Source organism: Aedes aegypti, chromosome 2 (assembly GCF_002204515.2).
Source record: "Aedes aegypti strain LVP_AGWG chromosome 2, AaegL5.0 Primary Assembly, whole genome shotgun sequence".
Lineage (NCBI taxonomy): Eukaryota > Metazoa > Arthropoda > Insecta > Diptera > Culicidae > Aedes > Aedes aegypti.
The window spans coordinates 230,079,598-230,092,613 of record NC_035108.1 but is presented as its reverse complement, the minus strand read 5'-3'; the positions used below and the strand labels follow the sequence as shown (position 1 = coordinate 230,092,613).

The following is a 13,016-nucleotide window of genomic DNA, read 5'->3' as shown; positions in this document are numbered from 1 at the left end:
GTCCGTCCGTCAAGATGCTCCCATCCTTATCCCGGCACATCTCAGCTCGCGGCACGAAGCCTTTGCGGGATGTGTTGAGCTTCTGATAGAACTTCCGCGTTTCTTGAGAACGGTACAGCAACTCCATCTCTTGGCATTCCACCTCTTCCAGGCGGCGCTTTTTGTCCCGGAATAGGCGGGTTTGCTGTTTCCGCTTCAGTCTGTATCGTTCCACGTTTTGCCGCGTACCATGCTGCAGCATTGCAGCCCGCGCTGCATTCTTCTCCTCTAAAACCTCTTGGCACTCCTCGTCGAACCAATCGTTTCTTGAGCTCCGTTCCACATATCTGACAACGCTTTCGGCAGCGTCGTTAATGGCTGCTTTGACTGTCCTCCAGCAGTCCTCAAGAGGGGCCCTATCGAGCTCGCCCTCATCCGGCAACGCTGCCTCAAGATGCTGCGCGTACGCATTGGCGACATCCGGTTGTTTCAGCCGCTCGAGATTGTACCGGGGCGGGCGTCGGTACCGTACATTGTTGATGACGGATAGTTTTGGGCGCAGTTTCACCATTACCAGGTAGTGGTCGGAGTCAATGTTGGCGCCACGATAGGTTCTGACGTCGGTTATGTCGGAGAAGTGCCGTCCATCGATCAAAACGTGGTCGATTTGCGATTCTGTCTGCTGAGGTGATCTCCAGGTGTACCGATACGGGAGGCTGTGCTGGAAATAGGTGCTACGAATGGCCATGTTCTTGGAGGCGGCAAAATCTATCAGTCGTAGGCCGTTCTCGTTCGTCAGCCGGTGAGCGCTGAACTTTCCAATCGTCGGTCTGAACTCCTCCTCCTGGCCAACCTGAGCATTCAAATCTCCTATGATGATCTTGACGTCGTGGCTTGGGCAGCGGTCGTACTCGCGTTCGAGCTGCGCGTAAAATGCGTCCTTGTCATCATCAGTGCTTCCGGAGTGTGGGCTATGCACGTTGATTATGCTGAAGTTAAAGAATCGGCCTTTGATTCTTAACTTGCACATTCGTTCATTGATCGGCCACCACCCGATCACGCGCCTTTGCATATCACCCATCACTATAAAAGCTGTTCCCAGCTCGCGTGTGTTGCCGCAGCTCTGGTAGATGGTATGATTACCTCTAAACGTTCGCACCAATGCTCCTGTCCAGCACACCTCCTGCAGCGCTACGATGTCGAAACCGCGGGTCTTCAGTACATCGGAGAGTATGCGAGTACTTCCAATGAAGTTGAGAGATTTGCAGTTCCACGTACCGAGTTTCCAATCGCTAGTCCATTTTCGTCGCTGTGGTCTTTGCCGATTGTTCCGGTCCGTATTCTCTCGTTGACGTTCCTGTGCTGATGTGTTTTTACGGCTGGCTCGCAGGGCCTGACACCAACCCCCTAGATTTCCGGAGGACCATTCCCCCTAAATGTTCGGAGGGCCATAGTGCGCAGTTTAGCTTAGAGTCCTTCTCTGGCACTCGGACGATGATCAGCCGCCCCTGACATGGGGAACAGACGCTGTTGTGAGCCGCTCCTAACGTGGAGTACAGACGCTCCAGGTTTGCAAAAGCAAACCCCCCCTTCCCTGTCAGCATACGACCAAAGTTCCCACCGGGGGTTGGTTACCCGATCTTCCCCAAGGTTACTCGTACCCCGGCCAGTACCACGAGGAGGTAGGGATAGGAGTTGCTGGGCAAGAGGCTAAGGACCGCACAAAGGGGTCTATTTTATTCCTGCAGGTACGCGAGGTACCAATGGTACGCCATGCCCAGCCATTTACCGCGCCACTTTCTACTTGTAAATTTTGCGAAAATGAAGCTGGAATTAGATTTTTTATACCATTGTTACAAAAGAGGTATTCCTTATTATGGCAATGTAAAAACCATATTTAAAATACAATCTTCCACTTATTTCTACTCAGTGAATCTACTAGTAGTTTTCCTCAGAGTAATATTCCCTACGTCGTATATGATAACGATGTGTCTAGTAAAAGTGGCTACGGATCGTTCTGGTCTGCAAAATGCAAACTGATCGTCGCCAATAGTATTAATGTCCATTTCGAATAGATTAATTATTTGAAATGGGCATCAATGCTATCAACAACGCAGAACGTCCGTTGGATCACATCCGAGATACTAGTACGTCTAATTATGACGCGGCTTCAATCAAAAATGCCAAAATGTGATACCACCACTACAGTACAGCGAAGGTTTTAGCTCAGTTCCGATATTGTACTACATATTATGGATTGAAAGCTTGCATTCGACCTATTTGTAGTATCAATAGGGCTGCCCATATCATTTTTATTGACATTTTCTCTTAGGCTGACCAAACTGGTGATTTTACCCTAGTGCAAAAGTCGTTTGTTCGTGGGGCCTGGTTAACCCTGGACGAAATAATGAGTAAATATATTCAATGTTTTAAAGCAAAAAATAAAACAGGCTAACTGACGACCAGAAAAGATGCAAAAATTAACGTTAAAAATAAAAATGTAAAAAATTACCTTTTTTCATTTCTTTTTTTGTATTTCTTATTTAGTTTTATGCACGACTAGTATCTTTAAAGTGGCCTCGTACATAAAATAAATTTGGATCACCCTAAATAATAAATAACTTCCAAAATTTTTAGTTTTTTTTTCACTAAAAAACGATATAAATTTTTATTTTCAATGTGTATTAAAAAATAGTTTTGTGCGAAGCAGATACTGTATACTAAGCTTACAACTATATGTGGTTTTATAAATTTACACTTTTCCTCAATTTTGAACATCCTACTCATCTTTCACCAAGGGTGCAAACTTATTGAGATACTCAACAAAACAATTGAAATAATTATCAAATTTGATAAAATTTTGGCTTCAGATTATCCACAGAATGTGGTTCTATAACTATACGATTAAAAAAGAAATCTATGACAATTAGTCGAATGACGTTTGTAAGTAAATAAACTGATTCAGCATAAGTAGGAAAACGTATACTACAGGTGAATTTCCTGATTCACTCCGTAAAAAGAGTTCCCTCAAAGCCATGGCCATCAATATTCACCCATGTATTTTACGCAAAAATAAAAATGCATTAAGTGCAGGCAAACCGAGGTGACCAAGTTGTTCTATACCCAATCGTATCAGGTCTGGTCTTTGCATTTTATCAGTGAATTGCACTAGTTGCCGGTCGTATACAGGCTTCTTTGACAGCTTATCGCCTCACAGAACCTAAGGTAATTTACGGGTTCGGCACCATTCGACTACTATCGGCAACCAAATAACAAACGACAAGCAAATAGTATTTTTCTATCAAAACGCACCAATGAAATCATTCAGATGATTTTTTGTTCTGTCAGCTTCCCGTTGACGAGATTTCCGAGACTGAACAAACAATTTCGCCAAATATGTCATCTATTTAAATGAACATGCCTCAAAAAACGTCTGATTTAGAGCTGCCGAAGAGATTTTCCTGCAATTTTTATAGGAAAGCTACCGAAGAGAATGAGGCTGCCGACAATAGTCACACTGACAAGAGATGTTCGAAGCGTTGTAAAAACGTCTCTAAAAAGCTTTTAAAAAGTCTGTCGGTGTGAATCGACAGAGGATTGAGCAGCGCATAAATGTAAACAGACAAACATGTATTTTTTCTAATTTGGCACTTAGAAGACTGCACTGGGGCCTTCCTTAGCCGCGTGGTTAGAGTCTGCGGCTACAAAGCAAAGCTATGCTGAAGGTGTCTGGGTTCGATTCCCGGTCGGTCCAGGATCTTTTCGTAATGGAAATTTCCTTGATTTCCCTGGGCATAGAGTATCATCGTATATGCCACAGGATAAACGAATGCGCAAGTGGCATCTTTGGCAAAGAAACTGAGAGCTTTCTGTGAACTGTGAAAGTGCTTATATGAACACTAAGCTGAGAAGCAGGCTCTGTCTCAGTGAGGACGTAATGGCAAGAAGAAGAAGAAGACTGCAATGAAGTACATTGGCCTCACAGATCAACCGTGTGGAGTGAATCGGATCGGATCGAGATTTTCGTCTGATCACGGCGGCAGACTATATTCAGCTGATCGCTAGTATCATTTGTTCTACACATATTAAAGTATATATGCTAATACAATCGAATTACGAGGAAAATAACAATCGTCATTTTCAAATTTTCAAAACCAAAGTCGAAGTTGAAGCAATATTCATGGAAATCTATCATTGCATTGCACGTCTTATCTATAATGCAATGAAAGATGTTCATGAGGATTTCTTTAAATTTGAACGAAAAAACTGTTTTTTTATGATTACTGATGATTGAATGATGAGTATATAGTAATTAGATTTCATTCATTAAGTTTATGTAGAGCATATGACAAATAATGGTCTTTTAACATGCATTAGGGAAATAAATTCATACTTAAATATTTTGATTAAATGATTGACTAAATAGCCTTTTGTAGTATAATTATTTAATCTTAACAACATCATAAAATTATTAAATCAAATCGCTTGCGCGTAGCAACGCCCAACCGGTTTACATTAAATCATTAATTCATCATTTCCATAGAATTCTACGTTTTGAAGCTTTCGCACGATCATAAGTCTTCAACGGAAAATATCTCCAGTTTCACAGTCTACACGCTCAATTCTAGTTGCGCTAAGAATGCTAAGTAGAAAGACATACGTGGGAAAAGAGTGTTTTTCGATTCTCACCTAATCTACATTCCATCAATAGATCGTTGCACGCCTGACCTAACCTCGAAACTCCATATAAAAAAACCTAAACAATTCCAGCAGTGAGTGTCAAAGAGCAGGACAGTTAATTGAGCGTTATGAAAGAGAGACAGAGAAGGAGAATTTTTCGTGACGTCACCATGCACTCTTCTATATGTGACGACAGAACTAATGGAGAAAATAAACGACACTTGTGTTCTAACTTCAAACCGATGCAGATGTGTATCATCCGAAATCCACGGAAGGCCTTTTCATGTGACAGGTCCGTCTATGCATTTGTTTACATCGGTGGAAGACCGGTGCTAACACGGGACTGTCATCTCCATAGAAGAACTGTCAAAGAGATTTCCGATCAGCTGATTTGAAACGTCTTGTGAATAGGCCTATTAATTGCGACGTTTAACCACACTTTAAAGAAATTCTAATTAGTGCCTAAGTACATTTCAAATTCTTACCCACGGTCGTACGTTGAGGAGCTTGAAACTGCTAAACTATTTTTATCTCTAAGTGCCAAATTTGTAGGTGTCATATTGGATTGTAAGCTTGTTTGGAATAAGCATATAGAACAACAGATTGAAAAAGCTAGAAATGCTTTCTGGGGCTGCAAAAGAACCTTTGGTAAAAATGGGGTCTGATACCGAAGATGATGTGTTGGATCTATTCGACCATTGTTAAACCCATTATTTCATACGCATCTATTTTTTGGTGGGAAAAAAAACCAAACATGTCGCTACTCAAGCTAAGTTAAACAATCTACAAAGGCTTGCTACTATTTCAATTATTTGGGCAATACGAAACGCCCCTTCAAATGCGTTGGACGCAAGGTTAAATCTTCTTCCACTTCATGACTATATATAAATGGATGCAGTTAAGAGTGCTATCAGAGTCAGAAGGTCCTTAGATAGCGCTGATAGTGAACTGAAAGGACATATGACTATACTGAAGCATTAACTTAGTGTACTTAGTGAACGAAGATTTTATGTTGAAGCGTAACTTTTTTTATCACCGTTTTTGGGTTGCTGTTGTAACTTGCCAGGATTGGGACACAGGAGGACCAACTTTTCGATCTGGATTATTTTTTTTTTCACTGATGGTTCAAATCAAGATAACATGGTAGGGAAAGGAGTGTTTGGCCCAGGAGTAAATGTATCTTATGCACTGGGACGTTGGCCAACATTTTTCCAGGCCGAAATTTGTCATAATTGAATGCGCTGACATTTGTTTTGAATAGCACTACAGGAATGCTAATATATGTATTTGTTAGGATAGCAAAGCAGCCTTGAACACTTTGAGGTCTAGAACATACACATCAAGACTTGTTTGGGGGTGTGCCAGGCTACTGCAGCAGTTGTCCTATCGTAATAAGGTTAATCTATATTGGATTCCTGGCCATCGCGGAATAGAAGGAAACGAAAAAGCTGATTAGTTAGCAAAACAAGGTTCTTCCATGCAATTTATCCAGCCTCAACCATTCTTCGGAATGGCCTCTTGTGCTCTGAAAATGCGATTAAAAAGCCAGGCAGACTAATCTTTCACAGAACATTCAAAATACCCACCCAAATATCACGTGGAAAAATAATTACATAGAATTTAGCATAAACTATAGGAAATTGGGTTTTATTCCACCACTCATCAGTATGAACTCTGAATTGCACGCCAACGCCAGTAAACTGAACATTTGCGCATACCCCTCTAAAAATTCATTGGACTCACTGGTGTCTTGGTCTTTTGACCTTTTGTCATAACTTTGAAGCAGCACTTTGCAGCCCAGTGGTAAAAAAAAACACAATGATCCGATTCGGGATCATGGTTCATTTCTACAACTCGATATCGTGTCTCCAGTTGATATCGATACGCGAATACACATTTTTATCTCTAAATCGTCTTATACGTCGAACCTAATGTCGGGCATAGTACGCTGGACCTGGATTTGGAGAAAATCCGATTTTTGCGTGTCAAAAATTTCGGTTTTCAACTGCGTGAATAATATTTTGAACCATATGCAAGGACTATTCTTTTGAGAAAGCCGATGCTTTACAGATGCGAGTTTATTTTGTTCGTGTCATATGCTTATATACATTAAACGAATGATAAAATCTGTTTACTAATTTGAATTGTATCTTACCTTATCCGCCATTGATCCTTCCTGAATGTCTGATATAAATATTCCTTGACCAACTTCTGCATGTTTTCCTTCGATTATCATTATTCCTAATCCCGAGGCAGCCTAAAAGCATGTATGGAAATTAAAATATAGCTCAAACATGTTTCCAAGCGATAAGTTGATAATTAAGCATAATCTTGGTTGCTTACAATCGGAATATTTTTGCCAATCTCTTCCAGATGACCGTTTTTCAAGAAGTTTTAAATTAGGAGTCGTACACAAATTATATCACGCTGAATTGGAGCGTAGAATTATTGGTTAACCAAAGTTTGTGTAGTGTCGGGGCCCAGATAGCCGTAGCGGTAAACGCGCAGCTATTCAGCATGACCATGCTGACGGTTGTGGGTTCGAATCCCACTGGTCGAGGATCTTTTCGTAAAGGAAATTTTCTCGATTCCCAGGGCATAGAGTATTATCGTACCTGCCACACGATATACGCATGCAAAAATGGTCAATCGGCAAAGAACGCTCTCAGTTAATAACTGAGGAAGTGCTCATAAGAACACTAATCTGAGAAGCAGGCTTTGTCCCAGTTGGGACGTAACGCCAGAACGAAGAAGAAAGTTGTGTTTTATGCAAATTATGTTCCTGACAAATTTGATTTTGACAAACCTTTAAAAAGTACCCGACTAAGGGTACATAACAAAATTATATCAGCATATGTTATTATGTTATAAGTTTTTTTCGAACGTAGGGGGCGATCCATTAATTACGTAAGACAATTTTGGCGGTTTTTAGACCCCCCTCCCCCCATGGTAAGATTTTTTGTATGAAAATCAAAAATAATTCCCTCCCCCCATAACCCCTTACGTAATTAATGGACGACCCCTAGGTTGTTACAAACATTTAATGCAGGATGTTGTTAAAATAACTAAAATTATAACAAAAAGTGTATGAATAGTAACATAAACATAACAAAATGTGTTTTAATTCTATCAAAAACATATCAAACCAAGTTATAATATTCAATACAAAGTATCAAAATTATAATACTGTTCGATATACGATAATATTGTATATTATTGAAATGTATAACTATCTATTTATTTTGTTATAAAGTTGTTAAAAATAAACAAAAAAAATATCTTATAGGGAAATAAAACACATTATGTTATATTTCTGTTTTATTATGTTCTATGGATAACGGAGCCTAACAAAATCGTATTCTCATATGATATGCATATCATATTCTGATAAAATTTTATTATATTTTTGTTACAAGCCTCTAGTCGGGTATTTTTTAAACGAATGCAGCTAGAGGAGCCAGAAGTTGTGCAACTGAAATTCATAGTTTATTATTTGAGATTAAAATTTAATTTAATGTCCCGATCCAGAAGAGCACGCAAATTTCAGGTTTTTAAACATTTCTCTAAATAACCCACATCCTTTACTACTACTTGAAATGAGACTTACTTTTTTTATGGAAACTATCCGTACATTCTTATATGTTGAAAATATCTCATCCTGTGAACGGAAATATATACATTAGTTAATGAGAATGGATAAATGATGATTTTTCTTATAAATAAACTGATAATCTATTCAATTCTAGAAATGTGGTGATCGAAGTTCATCTAAGAAACGAAATATCTCCAATAGAAGTTCGCCGAAGTTCGGCGTCGGAAGAAAATATTTCTGTTTTATATCATATCAGTCATTCGGTGATTTTGGCTGTCTTGGAAATGTTATTCGAAAAACACGCCAAGCTGTTCCCATATGGGATAAATAAATAAATAAATAAATAAATAAATAAATAAATAAATAAATAAATAAATAAATAAATAAATAAATAAATAAATAAATAAATAAATAAATAAATAAATAAATAAATAAATAAACAAATAAATAAATAAATAAATAAATAAATAAATAAATAAATAAATAAATAAATAAATAAATAAATAAATAAATAAATAAATAAATAAATAAATAAATAAATAAATAAATAAATAAATAAATAAATAAATAAATAAATAAATAAATAAATAAATAAATAAATAAATAAATAAATAAATAAATAAATAAATAAATAAATAAATAAATAAATAAATAAATAAATAAATAAATAAATAAATAAATAAATAAATAAATAAATAAATAAATAAATAAATAAATAAATAAATAAATAAATAAATAAATAAATAAATAAATAAATAAATAAATAAATAAATAAATAAATAAATAAATAAATAAATAAATAAATAAATAAATAAATAAATAAATAAATAAATAAATAAATAAATAAATAAATAAATAAATAAATAAATAAATAAATAAATAAATAAATAAATAAATAAATAAATAAATAAATAAATAAATAAATAAATAAATAAATAAATAAATAAATAAATAAATAAATAAATAAATAAATAAATAAATAAATAAATAAATAAATAAATAAATAAATAAATAAATAAATAAATAAATAAATAAATAAATAAATAAATAAATAAATAAATAAATAAATAAATAAATAAATAAATAAATAAATAAATAAATAAATAAATAAATAAATAAATAAATAAATAAATAAATAAATAAATAAATAAATAAATAAATAAATAAATAAATAAATAAATAAATAAATAAATAAATAAATAAATAAATAAATAAATAAATAAATAAATAAATAAATAAATAAATAAATAAATAAATAAATAAATAAATAAATAAATAAATAAATAAATAAATAAATAAATAAATAAATAAATAAATAAATAAATAAATAAATAAATAAATAAGTAAATAAGTAAATAAGTAAATAAATAAATAAATAAATAAATAAATAAATAAATAAATAAATAAATAAATAAATAAATAAATAAATAAATAAATAAATAAATAAATAAATAAATAAATAAATAAATACATAAATAAATAAATAAATAAATAAATACAAAAAGACCACCCTTAAGTTTTAGCAAATACTAGCGATCATTGATATAAAATTAGAATTCTAACGATATGTGCCGATGGCGGCCTGGTTTCAGCAAGATCTGCTCAAATATTTTTTAGTTAACAAACTTTTTAGTCTTTGTTAGTTTACAAACTGTTCAAAAAAAAAATTCAGATAACTAATAAATTTCCACCTTCGCATTGAAGTTGCTTAAGATGATCTTCCGGAACTGCTTGTGAACATTAAAGCTACTAAAAGACAGAGCGAACTTGTTAGGAACTTCTCCTCGAATGGAACTCTTATTAAGCTTGAAAGCTGTTTAAGATGGTCCACGGAACTTGATGGGAACTTTAAAGATTCTAAAAGTTTCGTAATGTACTTTATGTACTCCACTTGAGCATACTTTAACCTTTTAAGCATTTTTTCTCGAACTTTTTGGAACTTGAAAGTAAAATTGAAACAGGATCACGAGCAAAATTAATAGTAAAATGGTTCATTGTTTAATTTAATGCTACACATTAAAATGTCTAAACTGGGGTTTTGCTAGTTTTGATGGGTAGTTTCAGAAATTGAAGTCAACATTTGGATCACATGTTATTTGTTGCTCGGTGATATTAAGTATATAAAATTATATGGTTGAACTTTTTGACAATTGCCCCGGTGTAAAATTTTGCTTAATATTTACAAATATCTTTTTATGAATTTGTGGACTTTGGTTTACATATTTTTCTTGTTATTACCTCTTCATCAATACACACTGGAAACTGTGTAACTGGCTTCACTGCTAATTCTTCCATTGCATTTTTTCGCCTGAAAAACTCCAGAATTGATTGCATGAATACATTTAATTGACCAACTTACCTCAAAACGATAAACTTAAGTGAAGTGCCTTCCAGGCCTTTAATTATTGTTGGTACATTAAGATGGGATCGTCCATGTAAAACTAATCCATTAACCTGTGAAACAAATCAATATGTTGAAAATACAATATTAAACTACTTTGTTGTTATAATGAAGTACTAACAAAGTCCTAATAATTTCGCAATGTGCTTATTGAACGCCTCAAGGACGTGCAATGGTTATTTAACAATATTCTATATACAATGTACCATATGCAGGGTAGCATTAATGAATTTGCTTCATTTTTTTCAATATTCGATTTGTGATTTGCGAAGATTGAAAGCTTAAATGTTAAGGATAAGTATTGATTGTGACTTGATAATGTATTTTATTTTCTGAGCATCTCAAACGTATTTTTTTCTAGTTTGTTTTTTTTTATTAGGCTTAGTCATGAACAACACAACGGAGCCGATTCTATGCATATTCAATTGACAATAAATAAATTTAAAAAAACGAATTTAGTACTACAGTAATGACCCGATTTTGTCTACCCCCGATTTTATCTACCCCCGATTTTAGCACCCTTTTTGACCCGTTTTTATCAACCCCCGATTTTAGCATCCTTGTTCCCGATTTTATTAGCCTAAATTTTTTATTTATTATAATCAGACTAAATACGTCTATACACTAAAGTCTTTTTTTACACGGTTTTTTTTTGCACGCTTTATTTTTACACGGCTTTTTTTACACGCCTTTCGGAATTTACACGGTACTTTTTTTGCACGGAATTCGGAATGAACACGGTTTTTTTTACTTATTATATATACTTTTTTACGGAATTCGGAATTAACACGGCTTTTTTTTTCTCATTCACACGGATTTCAGAATTAACACGGTACTTTTTCCACAGATTCCAAAATTAACACGGTTTATTTTTACACAAATTCCAGAATTAGCACGGTTTTTTTTTGCACGGATTTTTTTTGCACGGCACGGGGGACCGTGTAAAAAAAAACCTTAGTGTACTGGCAACATTGGGTGCATAAAATCAATAATGATCTTGGCCACCTCTATACAACCATCTAAAGATCAGATTTTTTAGATTTGAAATTCTTAATAATTACCCAAGAAACTTATCAATGTTACCTTGGATTACGGTACATGGGAAATGGAAGTAAAAAAACAATATTTATATTTAAAAAAATCATAAAACTAAGTCCTTAAGTTAAAATAAAACTTGAAACCAGTCGAAAAAATTTATCCCGATTTTAGCTCTTTCCCAATTTTGTCAACCCTAAATGCAGCATGGGGCTGAACAAAATCGGGACATTACTGTACACCATATAATTATACGAGAGTGCGTATCCTTTGACAGATACGCGTATCTTGACCACAATCCTAAGACCGTCTTCCATAATTTATACCAAATAAAATATCTAAAACATGTTAAAGGTTGTAACTACGATGTACATTACTATTCAAGTAAAAAGAAAAAAGAGCAGATGGGGGATGCGCGTGCGCGAGCAACGAGAATTCTATTTGTGCATTTCTCGTGTATGACGTTGTACTTTGAATGCATTATGATGGTTTTATGGGTCTTTTACACTTGAATTACATGTGGGATAGAGTGATTACTAATCCTGACTAGGTGACCCATATTGTAATCGATGTACATAAAGATGGGCAAATGGGCAAGAGAGTCATTTAGGTAGGTGAGGGAAGATTGTAGATAGTTAAGGGACCATTTAGCGAGAAGAGGGGTGAGGCCAATGAATACAGTCTACACAAATATTATAATGTTTATGTATGAATCACGTGATTTATGGACAACCTCTTGCCACGCACCACGCGCGTCGTTGTAATGTTGTAGGGGAAGACGGGGTTAGACAGACCACCTTCAGTTTGGTATGAAAATGGCGGTTTTCTTGAAAGTTCACCTAGCGCTTTCCATAAACACAAGATTTTTGACATTCCAAACCATTTAGGGTGATATTTACATTAAATTTTTCATACCAAATATCAAAAACAAAGTTTCTGCTCGTCAATATTGAATTTGGCCTAGATTTAACATATGCTTACTTAAGGATTTTGGAAGGGATATTTTTGTAAATACAACACATTGGTCGTCCATGCTATGCTTCAGTGAAGTGAAATATTAATTGTAAATATTTAGCTATAAAATAAGGCCCTAGTTGTGTAAATTGTGCAAGCGGGGTAAAACCGACCACTGTTGATGGGGTAAGACCGCCACCCCTAATTTATACCAACAAATGTCTTAACTAACTTAAAAGTTGTAACTCTTTTGTACATTACTATTCAAGTAAAATAAATTCAATTTTGTTAAAAATGCTAGCCAAATCCGCATTTTTTTCCTAAATATGGGTGTTTCAAAGTGATGACAAGTATACAGTCGACTCTCCACATCTC

The 13,016-nt window shown here is 34.6% G+C and overlaps 1 protein-coding gene across 6 annotated transcripts in view; it reads right to left on the bottom strand.

Moving 5' to 3' along the window:
* LOC5569990 (inactivation-no-after-potential D protein) overlaps positions 1-13,016 on the bottom strand; it is a 298,943-nt gene that overhangs the window by 77,274 nt on the left and 208,653 nt on the right. For all 6 annotated transcript variants that reach the window (XM_021844310.1, XM_021844309.1, XM_021844306.1 and 3 more), the window contains 4 exons: positions 10,611-10,705; positions 10,490-10,559; positions 8,267-8,317; positions 6,815-6,916 (listed from right to left, as the gene is read on the bottom strand). In XM_021844310.1, coding sequence (XP_021700002.1) covers positions 6,815-6,916; positions 8,267-8,317; positions 10,490-10,559; positions 10,611-10,705 — 318 coding nt within the window. The remainder of the gene's footprint in view (positions 1-6,814; positions 6,917-8,266; positions 8,318-10,489; positions 10,560-10,610; positions 10,706-13,016) is intronic.